The 20,605-nt window shown below is 45.0% G+C and overlaps 1 protein-coding gene and 1 non-coding gene across 2 annotated transcripts; one reads left to right on the plus strand and one right to left on the minus strand.

Moving 5' to 3' along the window:
* The first annotated feature begins 1,135 nt into the window (after positions 1–1,135).
* Positions 1,136–16,729, plus strand: HHIPL2 (HHIP like 2). Its single transcript, XM_039567914.1, is given in 20 exon segments — positions 1,136–1,141; positions 2,332–2,377; positions 2,380–2,716; positions 4,972–5,110; positions 5,112–5,385; positions 5,388–5,535; positions 5,537–5,627; positions 6,961–6,994; positions 6,997–7,046; positions 7,049–7,095; positions 7,434–7,783; positions 9,026–9,093; positions 9,095–9,153; positions 9,506–9,651; positions 11,638–11,655; positions 11,658–11,718; positions 14,123–14,202; positions 14,972–15,024; positions 15,027–15,458; positions 16,223–16,729. Coding segments are annotated over 20 exon segments (2,946 nt in total).
* TRNAT-UGU lies at positions 16,668–16,740 on the minus strand. The gene has a single exon. It is a non-coding gene; the product is annotated as a tRNA-Thr (tRNA).
* Between the last annotated feature and the right edge of the window lie 3,865 nt (positions 16,741–20,605).

Consider the following 20,605-nt stretch of genomic DNA (forward strand, 5'->3'; position numbering starts at 1 on the left):
CTATAACTATGTTTTGTTACAGGCAATTACTCATCATTCCCAATCATAGTACTCCTTTACTTCTGACTCCCTAAGAATGCTGCTGCCTCATTTTGTAATAGTCAAGGGGTTGTGTTGGAGATCTTCAACTGGGTTTTGACTATTTTAATTTAGATTATGAAGTTTCAAAATGTTCTTCCCCAGCATCCTGTAGGGTGACGCCCACCCCTGGAAAGCATCCCCTCCTTAGGTGAGAGAGATGATCCAGACTTGCTCCCAGTGATTCATCTCACTGGGTTTCATGCCTGGACATTGGGGCTAAAGCTGTCGTGGGACATCCCTGAGAGGCAACCAGACACAGTGCCCTTCATTTGGCTTCTTGCCTGCCGTTGTGCCCCTCTGCTCCCCTGGACTTGCAAAGATGAACCTTTGATGAGCTAGTGCCTCTCCTGTGATGACCCTGGCAGCATCCCAGCAGAGTATTGCTTGGGCTTCCCCCTTCCATTGTCTGTGTTCCTTTGTGGGTGTGCAGAGGAGCTTTTATCATTAACCCAACACAAGCAGTATGAAAGCTGAATGCTGGAACCACTGGTGCTTGGTGAGAGCTCCCATGTAATTTCCCTTTGTCCTCTCAGCTTCCTGTGGGAGATGTGTGTGCCTTGCAGTGATGCCTTAGGTTTTAACTTCCATATTTTTCAAACCCTGTACTGCCTAGTGTGTAACTCTGAAGTTTCCTGTAGCCTGTTAACTCCTGCTCTCTCGTGCTAGGTAGACATAGCAAAGCCTCTCCAGGCCTGCTCTCCAAGGACACTCAGACCGTCCTAGGCCCAAAAGTATAAACCAAAAGCCTCTAAAGTGGGGGCAAGCTTGGGGAAATGACATCATTAACTGAAGCTTTAATTGGAGAATTAACCCTGATATGCAAATGAACCAAACCTATACAAGTGTGAAGAACTCGTGACCCATCATCCATCTTGGGTCCATTTTGAGAGTAGCCTCTGGCTCCCCAGGGTGTACCTTTGAAGGCCTTTCAAATAAATACCTACCTTTACTCCCTTATTCTTGTCTAGTCTCTGTTTTTAGGTGGTCTCTGAAGGCATCATCAGCAGCGGAGACTCTGTTGAGGAAGAAGTGTAAAACAGCATCAGAGGTTGGGATGGAGGTAAGGAAAGTGAGAGGATAAAAGAGGCGCTTGATGTCTGAAAAATCTGTTAATCGGTTGTGGTGCTTCCAGCTTTCTCCTGTGACCTCTGGAAGCAGGGTTGCTGTGGGGGATGGTGTCCTCTCCTGGTGCTAGAACGACCATGCTGCAGTCAGCAAGTAGAACAGCACAGTCACAGCTTTTGTGTAACTGTCCCAAGCATTGCTCTTCCATGTCCTGCAAGAAACTTGCTGTTTGCTGACACCACAGTACTTGCACCTGAGACAAACCTGCAGATCACAAGTCCTGAGTGAAATTCCTGTGCAAATTATTCACTGCCCACAGGGTTTTCAAGCCTGTGTGTTGTACTTTGAATGTGTAACTCAGTGGATTGGAATGGTTGTCTTTGGAAGAACCAAAGTTAGGAAGTGTCGCCCTCCAGAACAGGCTGAGTCCAATGTGTACAAACCCCCGCATCCACAGCTGATAGGATAGCTTGCTCAAGCATTATTCACCAGAGGGGAAAGAGTGCAAAGGTCTCATGCATTTTAAATCAGTTTAATGTCAACTGGGATCAAACCCACAAAAATCAATTGCCTTAAGTACAGTTACCATAGAATATCATAATCAAATTGTGCTGATGCCTTAAATTTTTTTTTTCCTTCACTGTTTCAAAATTCTCATTTTAACCCTGAATTTGTACCTGGATTTGTGGGTAACAGCAATATCTGTAAAACTTTCAATCCTGAAGTTACTTGTTCCTGTGGTTCATTGCTGCCTTAACTTGGTTGTATTTTATGACCCCCGTTCAGTCTTTATGAACCCAGACCCAAGTTTGATGCATTTTAAAAGCTGAGAAAAATGGTAGTTAGGAATAGAAAATTGTTCACTTGTGCCTTGTAAAAGGGGAGAGATTATCAAGTTCTGTGTATAGGTATATCATATCTCATGTTTTTGTTATTCATATTTCTGGGTGAAGGATTTTTCAGCCAATTTAACCTAAAATGTAGGGATTAGATTTGTGAGCACTTCTAAGGGCAGGAGAAATGTCCGAAGGGGAGGGTTCAGCCATGTGACGTGTGAAATACCAAAGAGGCAGCCTGGAGGGTGTCTCTGATGCCAAGTAGTAAACTTCAGAGAGAAAGGAAGAGGGAATGTAAGCAAACCTCAGGGAACGCTGAGCTCCAGGGCTGGCAATTAATAAAACACAGAAGCTGAATGAACCACGCAGTGAAGAAGTCTGGGATTTCTATACATCTGCCTAAAGAAACCTACGCTGAAGGAAGTGAATGCTTGGCCACAGGCTGGAAAGAGCAGAAGCAGCTCTGGAGTTTCTTTTCCTTGCCCACATGTGTGTGGTTGCCTCTCCTTGTTGTGCCTCACAGGCACTCTGCTGGGACATCCTGAGTGTCTGGATTATGGGCCGCCTTTCCAGCCCCCTTTGCCCTTGGAGTTCTGCTCTGCCTATGAAAACTTTGTCTGCTATGACCAGGAGAGAGACAACAGCATTGCAGCAAAATACTGGGACATCATGGATTACATGGATCCCCAGGGGCATAAACTGTGTGGAACATACATCAAAGATATCCTGTGTCAGGTAGGGAAGAAAAATACTATCTGTGTCCTACACTTTGGGCTGGTTTGGGGGTCAATTGTGGTTCTGACAGCCTCTTTTAACCAGCTGTGGTGCTGTGAAGGGAGGTGTGGGAGCAGGGGAAGGGTGGGCTGGCAGGGAAATGGCACCTAATCCTCAGCAGGCATTTTGCAAGGTGCTTTGTGTAAGGTGCATCACTGGAATCTGGCAATATATTTATGAAAACATTGCCCAGTGAGGATGGTGATTTTCCCATAATGAAGGAGAGAATTACAGATCAGTATTTACCCTCCGCTTGCAGCTGCAAGGTGCTGGATTGCAAGTTCTACAAAATCAATGATAGGGGAATTACAGGCAAAAATGTTTGGATCTCTGGACTGCATGGAGGATATTTTTTGGTTGTGTTCCTGCTGAGGATGCTCCAAATGGTGTGCTTGTCAAAGTAGAACAGAATTTCACAGGCAGTGGTTTCACACAGCTGCTGCAAGGTCCCGAGGCTGCAGTCAGTGTTTTCATCAGTGCTGTCTCCCCACTGCCCACCCGGCTCGTGGAAAGTGTGCAGGGAGGAAGGACCAAAGGCACTTTTCTGCCTGAGCTCCTCTGCATCCCTGAAATCAGAGAGCAGGACCCACCTGCCTTTTTAGCAACTGTTAGTCATGCCAAGCTGCACTCACTGCATGCCAAAACACAAAGCAGCCAAAAGACACAGTTAATCCTTCTAAAAACATACAAAACTCTTGTAGTTAATATTTCCTGAGCTCTAAAATGTTATCTGTGTACCAAAATGTTTCCACTCTTTTTGGATGCTGGCAAGATTTTTGGCATCTCCTTGGGGTGGGGGATACACCTTTTCAGCACTGGGGCTGAAAAAAATAGCAGAGTTCTTTGTCATTTTACAGTCGGTAAACCAGCAAAAGATGTGTTACAGATTCTAGCAGAAACACTGGTGTTGATGTTGTGAAGGTTCTTCTACATGATTCAGGGAGAAAAGAAACATTATAAAGATTACTCTTGCTTCTTTGATTCCTCATTCTGCAGGGCACAATGTAATTTTGCACTATTTCTAAGTATATTTTGTAGAAAAAAACCCAAACCGCCCTTATTTTCTTACAGACTTTCAAAGTTTTAAGCTATTACTCTTTTCCTGATTTTTTAGAATAAGATTGCTGTTGAATTTTTGAGGAGGAGCTTGTGACTGTGATATGTGTTGCTCTTCCTGGTCAAGTTGGTAACAACTTGAAATGAGATTGGGTTGTCTGCCAGATATTATTTCCCTGTTGAATTAGTGAAAAGAGCAAAGATTTACCAAATGGTTTTGCTTTAGTGAAGTCACATGGAAGGGATGGAATTCCCTTCTGCCACTTCCACAGTATCCTCACAGTTTGGAGCATTTCTGTAGAATGTAGCCTCTTCTTTAACTTCTGCAACCTTGTGCTGATTAAAACACAAGTGGGATTTGAATGGCAACATTTTATGGAAGTTCTGGCCCAGAATGTTTGCAAGATGAGGAGTTTAAATTTTAGACACAAATTCAAACACAGTGCTTGATTTTCAGAATTTACCCTACATTTTACACAGATAAACACTTAAAGGTATTTGAAGGAACATAATTTTAGATCTGTATCACTTGAAAATGTTGCCTGCAGTATTTTTTTCGTGATGGTCACAGGAATTGCATGAGATTGTATTTACTTATTTGAATCACTTTTAAATCTTGCCTGCAGTCTGCTTCAGTAATACTGTGCATGTATCAGATTAATTTAGCCTGTATATTAATCAGTGTACATCTTTAGCACCTACAGTTTCTTCTGGCAGTTTCACCTGCTTTTTTTAACCTGGCTCCTATTACCTTCATCTACTCCTTCATTTTTCTTCTGGGGAAAGTAAGCCCTATCCATCTTCTCAATGTCACTTGTGATATTTACAGAGCTCTGTCAGGTTTTTTCCCTGCTTTGATCACCTCCTCCAAGACTGCTCAGTTCCACCTTACACCTTACTAAGCCTCCACACTTGTACTTCTGTTGGGAAGAATTTTGGTGCAGCTGACTGTGCTTTGATAAAGGAAACTGCTGCTGACCTCTAAGTCCATTTTGGCCACATTCTGAGTGACTTTCTACTGCTCCATTTCATAGGGGGCTCTTTATGTTCTCTGTGTTGCTAATTTTTCATTTTATTAACCAGTTTGCTCCCCTGAAGGTGTCTCAGCTTCTCCTGGATGAGTGTCCACAGCCACATCTTTAGTTTCCTTTACTTTCTGGGAATGCTCTCCATATGCTGCACATCTCTGTGATGCAGAAAACCCTTGGACCCCTCTAAGAAGCCTGCCAGGACTTTGTTTTGACTACTGCTCTGAGCTTCACCTCAGCTGCTACTCTGCCATCCGCCTGCTGACCGGTGCACCACAAGCACATCCAGGAGTGCTGCGAGACGAACAGGAGCCGCTTCTGCCACCTCCTGCAGCTCCAGGATGAGGATTACTGCTTCCCCCAGGTGCTGCAGAACTCGGCCCTGAGCCGCAGCTTGGGCTCGGTGCTGGAGGAGCGTGGGGGCTGTGTCCAGCTGCGCCTGGCCGAGGTTGCCAATGGCCTGAGGAACCCGGTGCTGATGGCCCATGCCACTGACCAGACCCACAGTGCCTTTGTACCCAGGCAGCTGGGCCTTGTCTGGGTCTACTACCTGATGGCAGCCAGCTGGAGGAGCCATTCCTGGATATTCAGAGGATAGTGCAGGCTACCCCATGGCTGGGGGATGAGAAGGGCTTCCTGGGGATGGCTTTCCACCCCAAGCATAAGGACAACAGGAAGTTTTAGATCTATTACTCATGTAGATAAGAACTGAGTGGAAAAGATCAGGATCAGTGAATTGAAGGCTTTCGCATCTGATGCCAACAAAGCTGACCCACGTTCTGAAAGGTAAAGTTCATGTGGAATGCTACTCTATGCCATGATGAGAAATCATTTTCCTCTGTCCCCATCCAACCCCCAATATCAACACAGGCTGGGGATTGAGAGCAGCCCTGCCAAGAGGGACTTGGGGATGCTGGTGGGTGAGAGGCTGGACATGATCCAGCAGTGTGAGCTTTCAGCTGAGAAAGCCAAACCTGGGCTGTCCTGCGCTGTATCCGAAGCAGTGTGGCCAGCAGGTCAAGGGAAAGGATTCTGCCCCTCTACTCCAACTTCAGGAGATCCCACCTGCAGTGCTGCATCCATCTCTGAGGTCCCCAGCACAGGAAGGACATGGACCTGTTGGAGTGAGCCCAGGGGAGGCCACCAAGATGATTAGGGGCATGGAGCACCTCTCCTATGAGGAAAGGCTGAGAAAATTGGGAGTGTTCAGCCTAGGAAAGAGAAGGCTTTGGGGTGACCTAATTGCAGCCTTCCAGGAAGCCTTCCCTTCCTGAAGGGACCCTACAAGAATGATGGACAGGGACCATTTGCAAGGGGTCTTGTAGTCCTTTGTAGTGACAGGACAAGGGGGAATGGTTTAGATTAGAGATTATGAAGAGGGTGATGAAGCCCTGGAACAGGTTGCCCAGAGAAGCTGTGGATGCCCCATGCCTGGATGTGTTCAAGGCCAGGATGAATGGAGCTCTGAGCAACCTGGTCTAGTCAAAGGTGTCCCTGCCAATGGCAGGGGGTTGGAACTGGATGATCTTTAAGGTCCCCTTCCAGCCCAAACCAGTCTATGATCCTATGATTCTTTCCATTTGCAGAACCTGCACATTCCCAGTCATCCTGGTTCAGGTGTGTGACTGGCCTGCTATGAAACTATCAGCGTCAGGTTGGCTCAAGGTCACACAGCAAACCAAAGTGGATTGAAAAGACTCAGGAACTAAGCTTCCAAATTGTCTTCTCTCCCTATCTTGTACTCTTGTCTTCTACAGAGCAGTAACAGCCCTAAGTCCATTACGGAATTAACATCTGCCCTAAGAGGTTTGTGCTGTTGGAGAGGACATTTCACTACAGTACTATACACTCATTTTATCTGTCATGTGTGTACCTGCCCTGTCCCCTGCTAAGAAAAAAACTAATCCCTTCCCTTCCCTTCCCTTCCCTTCCCTTCCCTTCCCTTCCCTTCCCTTCCCTTCCCTTCCCTTCCCTTCCCTTCCCTTCCCTTCCCTTCCCTTCCCTTCCCTTCCCTTCCCTTCCCTTCCCTTCCCTTCCCTTCCCTTCCCTTCCCTTCCCTTCCCTTCCCTTCCCTTCCCTTCCCTTCCCTTCCCTTCCCTTCCCTTCCCTTCCCTTCCCTTCATCTCCTGGAGTTTGAGGAACCAGCTGCAAATCACAGCTGCTCTTTGGTGTGGATGGCTATTTGTATGTATTCACAGGGGATGGAGAGGGAAAGCTGGAGACCCTTTTGGAAAATTTGGGAATGCTCAGAACAAGTAAGCAGGAAGACAGGTGAAAGCTTTGAGCTTGTTCACCGAGGTTTGGAAAGGAGACAATGTGGAAGAATAGAGTAAGAGTGCTTCCTGAAACTACTCGTGCATCTGCAAGTCTGTCCAAAGCAATATCTCAAAAATGAAAATTTGACGTGTTGAAAGCCAAGTAAGTTGTTTAGAAAAGAGAGAGTTTTCTGGCTTAAGCAGGTTGCAAGACACACCAGTACTTGTTTGTTTCTTTCAGATTACTTTTCATTTGAAAATGGGGAAGGAGAAGAAGAAAATTTTTGTGTTTTCAGCTGGCTCTCATGCTGGGGTTTCTTTTTCCGCCTTCTCTTTAGGTGTACTTTGTTGGGGAAAGCGTTGAGGACTGATGTGGATGGAAGAAGCCCTGATGGAAAGCGTTACTGCAGCCCTCCTCATAATCCATTCGTGTCTGATCCCAAAGCCCGCCCAGAGGTTTATGCCTACGGGGTCAGGAATATGTGCTGCTGTGCAGTGGACAGAGGGGACCCTGTCCCAAAAGAGGGGACAGGGAGGATATTCTGTGGGGATGTTGGGCAGAACAGGTTTGAGGAAATTGACCTCATTGTTAAAGGAGGGAACTATGGCTGGAGAGCAAAGGAGAGGTCTGAATGCTATGACACAAAGCTTTGCCACAATTCCTCCTTGGATAAGGAAAAACTTTCTTGTAGGAGATTACTTTATCATATGTGTATATTTAGTGGTCTGTAGCACTGTTTTTTCCGTGAAGCTAAATAATCCAGTGGTGTGTATTCAATGGAGATTGTTTGCTTCTTAAGAGCAGAAATCCCTTCTCCCCAGCCCTGCTGTGTATGGTGTGAAATGATGCTCTGCTTATCCAGGGAATTCCCTGCCACATACTGCACTGGACAAGGTGTTTAAATTCAAAGCCTGTGTCTTTTGTGGACAGTTTTCCCAGTGAAGCCAGGAAGGCAATGGATTTGATTTAAGCAGAAAGTGATACTGTGTTTTCTTCAGAAGCTCTGAGCCGTGACTGTGGCTAAGGGTGGTGGACCAGGCTGATGCTGAGCCCCTGAAACAAACCCTGTGGCAGAGGCTGCTTGGTGCTGCAGCAGAATGCCCAGAAGCTGTGCTATGGGTCTGACCGTGGGTGTGGTGAGCAAAACTCACTTGCTGCCTTTAAAAACCAGAAATTGGTGGCCTTTGTAAAGCTCTTGGCAAAGCACGGTAGAAGAGCTGAGTATTATTATAAAGTTCCTTAAGCTGCTGGGTGAAGACACCTGGTCTCAAGGTCATGCAGACGTTCCTGGAACGTTTGGATGAGCAGACAAGTGCAGAGTTTGTGTTATTGACATTAATGCAGGGAAAAAAGTGAGGACAAGAATAAAATCCTGTGGAATCTGATAAGTCAACACAAGAAAGGGCTGAATTCAATTTTAACATTGCCAGAGGCAGAGTGTTTATTTTACAAGTCTCATAACACAAAATTGAGAGCACACTCACTCATGTTCTGTGCTGTGTCAGTGAACCCACTAAGATGTTGAGCTCACTGGCAATTTTGATCTTATTCCCTTCTCTAAAAACACTGGAATTGGTAAAGATGATGCCTGCTAAAATGACTGGTACAGTCACAAGTAAGATAACACTTGCTGCAGGCTGATGCCTTCCTGCATCGCTTCTTGATGCAGAGAATCTTGGTTTTGTGTGTTATGGAAGCTCATCACGACTAAACCTTGATAAACAACTACACAGAGATGTCCTTAAAGCCCCTGGGTCTGTTCTGTCCTAGAGTAAACTGCTGAATTACTATGGAAATTTCACTAAGCACTTTGTTAAACCGTATTGGTACTTCTAGTAATTTTTGTACCTGTCAGTGTCATTGAGCAGCTGCTTTTTTATGCTCTCTGAAAGTAAATTTTCTCACTTTTTATTTCTGTGTGTTTAACAGATGACATTCTGCCAATATTTGCATATGGCTGCAGTGTGGGCAAGTCAGTTACTGGAGGCTTTGTCTACAAGGGGATGTGAATCACTCAACTTGAATGGCCTTTATATTTTTGGTGATTTCATGAACGGGTGAGATTGATTGTTTCCTCTGCAGCCCCCATTCTGTACCCACATTTGCCTTGTCTGGGCAAATAGGTGCATTGGAGCATCCCAAAACCTTTTGGGCTGGAGTAAATAAGAATCTTGGAAATGACTAAGTTCTGTGTTTGACTATTACAACCACATTTTTGTTGGATTCTAAATTTCCTCCATTTCAGAATCCTTAGGATAAGTTAGCTTTTGTTCAGGTCTGTTTCTCCAAAAGCCAGCCAAGAGTCACAGTCTTCACTGACTACTTTTTTTGTTTCAGTAATGCCTGATTTTGACAGGAACTAACTTTGATGATGGAGATATAAAACACAGGGGTTTATTTTTCATCTAGTCGACTTATGGCTTTACAGGAAGATGAGAAGACAAATAAGTGGAAGAAGCAGGATATCTGCATTGGCAGCACAACAGCTTATGCTTTCCCTGGAATGATCAGCTCCTACAGCAAATTCATCATCTCATTTACTGAGGATGAAGCAGGTAGGTATCGTGCTGGCTGCACCTTCATTGGAAACTGTACTGTCAGTTCTCTCCTGTAGGGAAAATGTGGAAAATTCTGTGGCTCCTGAGGCATGCCTGGAGAGCAGGCAGTGCAGAGAGGTTTGTGACTGGCTCAACATGGCAGGTAGGGTTGGTCTGTGGCTCAGGAAGGCCTCCTGCCCTGCAAGGCTGTTGCAGACCAGCTTCATGGAGAGCTCAGGAGACAAAACTTCACGTGAAACATTCCTTTTGTTGTTGTTTTTTTGTGCTATTTCATTAATCAAAGGACCACATCAATGCAGTTCACTTTTTCATTGCACGACCTCATCCTCACTTGAGCTCTTAGAGCTTCTCTGAATTTCTCCTGCTTCCTTTGCACAAATTCCTCAGTCTTATTCACAACAACAGCACCTCACCCTGTGGATTATAGACCAGGGCTTTATTTGGGGATCAGGAAAGACACTCATTTCAAAATTTAATGTAAAGGCCTCAGCACATGGAACACTACTTAGGTCTCAAGGACCATATCTCTCACCAAGGTGGAAGTACCATTGTGCACTTTGTTCACTTTTCTACAGCCTCCTGACAGAGCTATGTAATACAAAAAGCAGCTGCAAGTTTTTGGAGAACACAGGTGTGCTTTAGTGCTTCACCATTCGACAGAAAAGATATTTGCTTGCCACGAAAAGATCCTAGGTCATCTGCCTAACATTTTCTGTCAGAGCTGCATGGAGATGCAAGTTTCGTTGTGAAATGTGTACAGTTCTTAACTATTCGAACAACATGGGGAATGAGTGGATGTTAAATATCTCTTACCCTGGTGGTCTTTTTAGAAACCATCATGGTGTTAAAGACAACAACGGCTTTGCCTCTTGCAAGATACTCTAATTTCTCTTTTCCCTGGATATTGTTCTAGTGGGTGCTGAAGGAAAGGCACAAGGAGCAGTTGTCTTCCACAGCTACCACACAGAAATAAGAAGCTTCTGTCTCCCACAGATTAGACAATGTAGCTCTTGCTGAATTTTTGTCCTTTTTGGTATGACTATGAGATGGAAAATATAGTTCTTATGTGGTCTTCCCCTCTATTTGTAGCTTCTGGCTGTTTCTTTGGTACAAACAAGTTTTAAAAAATATGTATTTATACAGAGGAAAGTAACCTTTGGAGAGGCACAGAGGTGAGGTAACGAGTGTGCTGCTCAGGCTCTCTGCCTGAATGAGAACTGCTGGTTCTGTGTGGAACCCTGCTGCAGCCAGGAGGTCATCTGGTGTCTCTGGGAGGCCACCTGCACAGGCTAGGGTGAGAACAAAGCCATTTCTTGGACATAAGGTGTCGCGATAGAGGGGAAGACCCAGACGCTCAATATGAGTGATCAACAGGAATCTGATTTATTGATTGTACCAAAGCTCCTTATATACTAACAATAATAGGCTTAATGCATATTCGTAACAGCGCATTCTAAGTGGTTTACGTCGTCTAAGCTGATCCTAACCCCTCCTTTAGTCCCCCTTCTGTGGTCAGCAGTTCTCCTTTTTCTCTGGCCTTCTAACCACAGATGTCTATTGTTTATACTGCCAAAACCTAACCTTGCTGGCTCTGCAAATAAACCCGTAGCTCAGCAGTAAGACTCAATGGTGGTTCAGTTATTGAACAAGATACATGTAATATTCTGTAACTTCAGTTGTTACACAGGATGTGTGGTGCATTGTCTTATGAGACCTTGCTCAGCTAGCTGCAAGGGTCTCTGTGCCCGTTCTCACGTAGCCAGCTTCTCAAATCAGTAAGCTGCAAAGAATCTGTATATCCCGAATCTTAATGTCCCTTTTCACGTAACCAATCCTTCACAATAAGGCACGGCTGAGGGAGTAACTGAAGGGGTTTTCTTTTCTGACCACATGAATTCCTGAAAAGCCAGGAAACAGGGAAATGGAGAACTGGGATCCAGCTTAGGCACTTGAATCTAAGACCAGTTTTCTTTTTTCACTTAGGTGAGCTGTATTTTATGTCTATTCTTATCCCAGTGCCTATGCACCACATGGATCACTCTATAAGCTCATTGATCCTGCAAGGTTTGTAATTAAAGACAGATTTCCATGCCAAATTCTTCTGTAATTATCATACACTCTCCAGCAATTACAGTAAAAGAATGCCAAGTATTACTGATACACAATATCACTGACATCTGCATCCAGTCCTTGGGTTTTGTTCACCCACTGTACATCAGGTGCAACTTTAATCAGTTTGAGTGAATTTATTCCTCACTCATCGTATCTGTGCACACAGAAACAGGAAATAGAGTTCAAATTCCTTGAAGATTTGGGAGAGTTAAGGATTAAAAGTCTCCTTGGTTGAATATCTGAATTATACCAAAGCAATGTTTTCAAAATGACAGTCCATATCCTTCAGGGTCATTGCATCAAATATCTATGATGCACTTTATTATAAATAAAAAAATGAATGGCACTCCACAGTTTAGTTTTCTTCACAAAGATGAGAGAAACATGGTAGTTCAGGCAGTGCTCAAATAATAACTGGAGCCTAAACATGAGTTTTTCCAAGCAAAATGTTTTTCCCCATTAAGCAGTTATCCCTGCTAAAGTCTGTTTTTACGACAATAAGCACACTTATGTAATTTTTTTGCCTCCCAAGCTTTCCGATTTTGCTAAAAAACATTACATGAGTTTCAAATCACTCTGTAAAGTAGACACAGTACAAATGTGTCTGTGCTGTTGCAGAGACTAGCAAAATGAAGGAAACAAGTTATGTTTTCTTGAGAAGTTAAATCCAAAGCTAGATAGTTAACTCAAGCTGTGTACCAAGGTGATGGGAATAGAACTGGAATCTTTTACTGCTTGAGGAGATTTCTGCCTTTAACATCATTTGCCAGGAAGTGCATTAACTGTGGCTGACCAAAATGTAATATTTTCAACTAAATATTTATTTATTATTTATTTATTTATATATTTGTGAGCTTGCATAAATATCAAGAGCTTGAGCAGAGTCTGTCTATCAAAAAAAAAAAAAAAACCAAACAAAAAACCACTCTGTTGTCTCTGTGCCACTCCCCTTCATGTGCCATGAAGACCCTGTGCTTTTGAAGCTTTGTGTCCATCACTTCTAGAGCAGGACCAGACACTTATTCCCTTGGCTCTTAGGAACATATTCCCGCATTTCCCGGTTCCCCTTGTTTGCCTTAGCCCGGATGGGGCTGTGTCAGCTCTGCCCTGGTGTGTTTGCATTTTGCAGGTGTGCCCAGGGTGTGCAGAGCTCCGCTGGAGCCTGAGCAGGCTCTAGAGAATAGTCCTGCCACCACCAGCTCCTGGGGTGATTCTGGTCTCCTCACGAGTCTTTCTCCTTTGCATTTTACTGCTGTTTAAAGATTTTTTCCTTTTCTGTCTCTCTGGCATAGCTGGCTTCTCTGCTGGGTGCAGTCCCAGGCAGTGAATCCAGCATTCCCTGCCTCCTGCCCGCACGGCGGGAAGTGCGCTGGCACGGAGAGCAAGCCACACAAAGTCCTGCTTCCAAAGCATTGCCAGGGCCACTGTCATGTGTCTGATGGCGACTCAACTTCCCGAGGAACCTGCCAGGAAAGCTGATGGCAGCAGTGCCGCTTGTCCCGACTTCAGCTTGCCTCTCTAGTAGTACTCTTGGAGACAGCAGGGTGGCACCAAATTCCTTCTGTCCGGAGCAGAGAAAACGAGCTAGAAAGCAATTTAGAGAGGAGAGAGATTGGGGGGGAACCCCCACAACAACCCGCCAAAAAAAATCCCCACAAGCAATGCCAACAACCCTGCTTTAGTAAATTTTTTTTTTTTTTAATTGAAATGGTACGGGGGAAGCACTTGGCTCTTGCTGCTGTCTGAAGGAGAATGCCAGTCACAAGAAAATGTGATTGCTTAGGTCATGCTTTGCTTTGCTCGGTGCTGTCAAGCATGCCAAATTGGAAGAACCTGTTCTGATTTGTCCTACAGCAGTTCCCTTGGTGGGTAACAGCAAACACAGGTGTGTTGTGCTTCTTTGTACCTCTCTTCCTGTTTCTTAACATGCAACATCTTTGCCTCAGGGAAAATGTGTTTGGGTGTTTTTGTTTCGGTGCTTTTGTACTGTGGGAAGTTGTCAGGGAACAGCAGAAGAGGAACACAGACACATTTCTTTGCAGTTGTTGCTCCCCCCCTCTTTGCCTGTTCCTTTCCTTTCTCACTCCTCTTGCTGCAGCACTCTGTTGTATCCAAAGGAAATCCCAATGAAGGTCACATTCACCAGCTGCTGTTGGGACAGGGATTTTATGTCTTGCCAGGCCTGTGTCAGGCTTTTGAATTCCACCTGTGCTGCACTTCCAGGTGCCTAAAGTACTTTCATGCCTTTTCCACCAGTGGCAAATGACAACAGGGGGTTGGTGCGTGCCTATGGAATAAATAAACTTCCCTAACAATCTGTCAGATGTTTGCATCTGGCTTTCTGTTTTCCACGGAGAGCTCCACCAGGGAAGTGCAAATACAAGCCTGTTCCAGTGAAAACAAAGAGCAAGTGGATATCATTTGTTCCATGTGCAAGTAAGTTGTCAGGCTTTGATTCTAATGAGAAGCAAAACATAAACTTACAGGCATGTGATTGAAATCTTTAGCAGTCTTAAAAACTAAAGCAGTGAACAGGAGCAATCCTGAAGTCTGGTTATCACATTCGATGTGTGCTTCTGCCATCTACTCAGTGCCATGACTTTTCTTTATCCCAACCTCTGAGTTTTTCCGTAAGTTTTGCTAAGTAATAGTGTAAATGGGCACCACAAGAGAACTGATGACTTTGATTCAGGCATTGGATGAGGTCTGGGAAATTCTGAGCTTCTGTCCCTGGCTCTGAGACAAGTTCCTTGAATCAAATAATCCCTTCTCTGCACATCTGGGTCGAGTCAATTTTCTTTTTTCCTAAGTGCATCCTGTCTTAAAGTCCCATGCAGCCAGGGCAGGAGTTACATCTTGAGTAGAGACAGTTGATATTATCTTGCCTGGGATTTCCAGATATTAGTGTATTATGAACAATTCATATTGTTATGTCTGCCAAAGAAGTGTGCAAGGTTTCATCATATTCTGTCTGGAAGTAATTTTCCTTAAACGTACATTCTTAATTTCTAAAATTAATCATTTTATTTCCAAGAAAACCAAGGGTCTTTTGATGGAAGAAGAGAGGTTTATAGTGTGCATTTTTTCTTTCATAATTTCAGCTATTTTTCTTGACTGTAGCTCTAACAAGGGTTTCTATCAGTCATATCTCTGAATTAGCCTTTTGCCCCAAAGCAGGAATGCTGAACCATGTTACTTTCCTCAGAGACTGTCCTTGAGCTGCTAAATGAACCTTCAACAACCAAGCCTCCAAAAAAAAATCTTCTACTCTCACTGCAGCCACCCCAAGAGTATCTTCTAAGAAAATTAAAAGGACCCCATCCACCAAAATAAAAGCAGCAGCAGTGAAAGCAGCTCCATCTGGTAAAGGGAGACAGACAGTCAAAGTTGAAGCCAAACCTCACAAGGGAAAGAAAGTTGCACACAACTCCAGAACTGCACCAGCACCACCTTTGCCAAGAAAGAAGAGCTCCCACTTAGCCAGAACTAAGGAGGTTCTTCCAAAGAAAGCAGCATCAGTTAAGGGAAAACTGGAGAACAGGAGAAAGAAGGAGCTTTTGAAGCTCAGTGATGTCCCAGAAAAAAAAAAAATCATGTATAAGACAGTGAAACTATTGAGTAGTGATGAAATAAAAGAGAATTTGGCTGACTTGTTATGGAGTGCTCCCAGGTGTGCCCTCATTAATGGCAGTGTTAGCAGTCTCTACCTAGGTTCTGTTAAACATATTAAACCTTAACAGCACCAGCTTCCAAATCCTGCTGTGCTGTCCTTTTCTGACATCAGTGGTTAGGAGAGCCTGTGCTGGATATTCACTGGTAGGATTTGGCTGTGTATGACTGTCTAAAAAATCCAAGTGCTTCTAAATTCTAGGACTTTAATCTTCTATTGAAGAATATGGAATAGACATGTCAATTACCTCACTTTTCTTTTTCTTTTTTTTTTTTTGTCCTTCAGCTGAAATGCGGTGAAAAGTGTATTTCAAGAGTAGCTGCCTTTCAAACAATGAAATTACTTTTTTTTAAAGGAGGGCCACTAAGATGCTCAGAGGGCTGAAGCACATCTCCTATGAGAGAATTGGGGTTGTTCAGCCTGGAAAAGAGAAGGCTCCATACAGCAGCCTTCTAGTCCCGGAACAAGACACACAAGAAAACTGGAGATGGACTTTTTACAAGGGCAGGTAGTCACAGGACAAGGGGGAACAGCTTCAAACTGAGAGAGGGGAGGTTTAGATTAAATATTAGGAAGAAATTATTCACTGTCAGGGTGGTAAGGCACTGGCACAGGTTGCCCAGAGAAGTTGTGGATGCCCCATCCTTGGAAGTGTTCAAGGCCAGGTTGGATGGGCTCTGAGCAACTTGGTCTACTGGAAGGTGTCCCTGCCACAGCACAGGGCTGGAATGTGATAATCCTTAAAGTCTCTTCCAGCCCAAGTTATTCTATGATTATTTTTTCAAGGTACAGATCACCTGCAGCCTGCATAGGGTCCAGTACGGGCTGGAAATGTCCAGCAAATCTGAAACACCAACACAATTCAAAGCACCAGAAGCAAAGCAAACCCCCCTAAAACCCCGCGTTAGAGCTGAGCCCTGGGCTGGAACCATCCTGTGGCTCCAGATCCCACGCGGTGGAAGCGGCACCGCACCAAGGCGCGACGTTCAGATCCAGGGAAATGATTTATTTGGGAAGCGGAGCCGGGGCCGCACTCGCGCTCCTGCTCCCGGAGGCGGCCGAGCCCATGACGTCGGTTCGCAGTTTCAGCGCTGCGTTGGTCTCCCACCGCCGCCCTCTGGAGGCGCCGTGCCGGGATGCAAAACGCAGCGACCCCCGCCGCCCGCTCTCCCGGGAGCCCCCGGCTTGGTCGGGGGAGAAACAGCAATGAGAAAAGCAGGAAAAGTTCGCGAGGCCCCAGCGAGGATCGAACTCGCGACCCCTGGTTTACAAGACCAGTGCTCTAACCACTGAGCTATGGAGCCACCTATCACTTCGGCCCCTGCCGACGGCTCCTGTCCCCGTGCGGGGCCGCCTCCCCGGCGCGTTCCGGCGGTGCCGCGGGGTCCCTGCCCTCCGCCTGGGCCTCAGCGCCCGGAGGGGGCCCGGAGCAGCCCCCTTGGAGCCGTGCTGCACCTGCGGCACCCCCGGGGCTCAGCTGGGCCTCTGGAAGCCCTCCACGGGAAAAGCTGCCCGTGGCGGGGGCGGGAATCCAGCTCCCGGCCCACCCCTGCGGCGTTGCCCGAGGGAGTCGAGGGGTCCTTGCCGTCTTCACCTGCCGCGGACTGAGGGTGGAAGTGCCTTGGGGAGCGGAGCTCCGGTGGCACAGGGGAGGATTGCTCCCAGGAGTGATTCCCGGTTCTCGCGGGCATCCCCCACGCTGTGAGGGAGGGAGCAGTCGCTGCCTGAGTCAAGGTTTTGGGAGGTAAGGCTGCACAGCACCTGGTTTTGTGCACAGTGGGAAGAGAGTCACTTTAAGTAGATGATAGTCAGCTCAGTGTTGTAATTCTCCTCAGCTTTTGTGAAATCACGGTTGCACAAAAGCTGGTTTAACTCTCACAGATAAACCACACGTCTCGTTTGCCTGGGGTATGAACCCGACAGCAAGGTGGGCAGTGTGGAGCCTTCATCTCTTGGTTTTTACTGAGCCAGGAAGTTTGAAGCCATTTGAGGATTTTCTCCTTTCCTTTGCATGAAAGAACCAGTCTGTCACATGCTCCATGAAGACTTAGGTGAAGGTGAGAAGGTGAGCTGTGCAGAGGAAGTGGAGAGACACCGCCGTGGAGTAATAAATCTGAGCGGTTCTGCTGAACACCAGTCATGTTCTAGAAAAGCACATATGATTTGCTGGGTGCAAACCTCAATCTGTGTGTGACCAAAAGTAAAGCTCCTTGAAATGAGAAGAGACAGAAAAAGCTGCATTAAGGAGCTAAAGACGTTTCATCCATCCCACACTCCACAAATCATGAACTAGGTCAACTTCCTCTTTTTTTATTATTTTTCTTTAGTTTTATTTCACCTTCTCTTTAAATGGATATGATCTCTGGACAAACTAGATCAGTTCTGGTGAACTGTCTTGTTTATGTAAGACACTAAAATTACTTTGAAATATCTGCTTTTGACCTCTAATGTGGCAGCTGATAAATTCATGAAGTTTCACATTTCTTTGGATGCTTTTTTTCTATTTCCTTTGAAGATAGTGACTCTTTAGAGCGACTACAGCTCTTCCAAAGAGGTCTAAAACGTCTGTGGTGAGTGTTCTGCTAATGCCTCAGGGAACTGAAGTATAAGCATAGCTTGTTTTATGACCTTCAAGTAGGCAGGAGCAGAACTGTCTTCCACCTTTCGTGCTGTAAGACAAGCCTACCTTCATCAGTCTAACACAGCTGAGCAGCAGAACTGAGAGCAGAAGAGTGTTGAAATAAGTTTTCTGTGATAACATGGCTACCTGCCACTATTGGGCTTTTAAACTTAGGTGCAAATCTGTAACTGTTGTGATTGCCCTGCTTCCAGATGCCTTTTGCTGCCCGCTGAGAGCTCCCTGCAAGGTGGGCTACACTTCAAGGTCTGTGTCGCAGAGTGTTTCTTGGTCAGACAGCCTGGGTGGGATTCAGGAAGTGTGATGGTGGTACCATGCTATTAGTAAGCCCCTTGACTTGTCTTTGTAATGAAAAATGAGGAAATGAGACACTTCTGGGATGTAATTCCTCTTACCTGAAGGTAAACCTCTACAAAAAGTTATCCTAGTCGTGGTCTAGAGGTGCCTGTTCCTCAGCTGGCTGTGAAGGGAGTCGACGCAGCCTTCACAGCAACTTCCCCAGCCTCTCTTATAGATGATAATTGGGAGTGGAGATACCAGAGCAGGTTATTTCTTCTGATTTATCTCGTTCTAGCTCATGTTTTGTATCCAATGTTTCAAAGACAAGTGAATCTTAATATTCCGGTGGAATATGAAGAGCAATGATTTTTCAAAGAATTGACAGGGTCAAAACTGCAGAACAACATCTAAAGAAGATTCTATGGTTCTTTCTGCAGCTAGACCCACACAGATGTGAAAATTAAGCATTTAGGCAATAAAATGCCTGTCTACTCTGCTGTTCAATGGCTGTTGAAAGCCACTAGGTGGAACCTAAGGACCGCATCAAAAGATTAATAAAATACTTTTAACAGACTTCAAATGCTGAAAATAGTGAATTTTTTACCATGCAGGTTTTAAAGAAAGATCTGTAGAACAACTGACCTTTAAAGGTGTGCCAGACATCTAAAGATGCACGTTTATGAATGCTCTCTAAAGTTTCTTCTCTAGGCCAAGACTGAGCATCAAGCTAGAAAATAGGGTGGCTCGGGTAGGAATAGGTGTAGTCTTGCTCAGTCTGGACCAAGGCTGTTATTAAACCCGATTTATTTATTCCTGATTAGCTCCCTGACTGTCCCTAACAGCCCCACTGTACAAGTCAGTGGTCAACCCTGTGTAAAGCTGGTGTCAGCCCACAGATGTCACCTCTGCTGCTGTGAGTTTTTGTCCATCTCGTTAAGCGTAGTCAACTAATCCCAAACACATTCCATGATCTTGCTGCCATATCTTATATTCAGGAGAAACCAAAGGAATGACTCTTCAGACAGCTGGTCCATGGAAATTTGTGGAAATCCCTGGAAATTCTCTTGCACTACTGTATTCTCTTTTCCAAACTCCTTTGCCTGGCTTGCCACACAGTTCCCGGCTGGATTCAGTTTCACTGGTGTTTCACAGGGTTTGGTTCTTTGTTGCACAAAGCTTTTGGGCTGCAATAGTATGAAATAAATAGCAGCCCATGTTTCCTCTTGTGAGAAAAGAGACAACTCTTAGTTTAAAAAATTAAAATTTATTGAAAACGGAAAAATTGAAAAATTACAGAAATTAGAAAAATATAAAAATTTGGGATCCTATGGCTCGATAGATGGTATGCCCCAGGAGCAGAGGGATTTGAGATCTTCTGGCTGAGACAGCACTGGACCTCAGGTAGAGAAAAAGGACTTGCAGTGCTGGGCTGGCTTTTGGCTGGTACAAAAGTAAAAACTTATTAAAGGCTCCTTAATAGGAATAAGGCTTTTAATGCCCACCACTGATGTCCATCACAGCTACCCAGCAGGAGACTGTCTGTCTGATTTTTTTTTGAAGCCTGTCTCGTTGTTTTATAGTGCCTTTGCTCCACCCCAGTCCGCCCACAGCCCGCCCACAGCCCGCCCCTTCGGTTTAAAGTGATTGGTGCTTTCCCTTTGATAGATCATCTCCATCCACCAATGGCTCATCGTTGTCAGAGGGGTGGTATCAGTTGAGATAAGGGTGCTAAAATGCCTTCATTAAAATTCAGGTTGCCGTGGAGCTTGCCTACAGGGTCATGGCTATGGGGCTAAAAATAGCTGCTGGCTGTTAGAACTGGGGTTTTTGGAGTTAGCCTTGGAAACAAAGTGCAAGTAAAAACACCTAAAAAAGTATTAAAATACATCCAACACATCTTAGAACACTTGTAAAAGTATACAGTAAACACAGGAAAGATAACTCTTATGGTGTACAGGTGGTTTGAAGTTTGAAAAGGGAGCATAAGTTGGGGATTTTTAACTGGGGAATTTTTAACTGGGAAGGGTGCAACTCTCTTAATAAACTACTTTGAACAATTGAAAACACTGATAATGGAACTTGATTTTTGTACCTGGGCTGATGGGTTAATTTTAACATTTAAAATATTTAACTCAGAATTAATTAATTAAAGCACTTAATATGCAAAGACCAAGCACAATTAGGGATTTCATGTATGACACCTCTGCAGACACTGTGTGTCTCCTAACAGGTTGTCAGGCTTGCCCACATTT

Source organism: Corvus cornix, chromosome 3 (genome assembly GCF_000738735.6).
Source record: "Corvus cornix cornix isolate S_Up_H32 chromosome 3, ASM73873v5, whole genome shotgun sequence".
Classification (NCBI taxonomy): domain Eukaryota; kingdom Metazoa; phylum Chordata; class Aves; order Passeriformes; family Corvidae; genus Corvus; species Corvus cornix.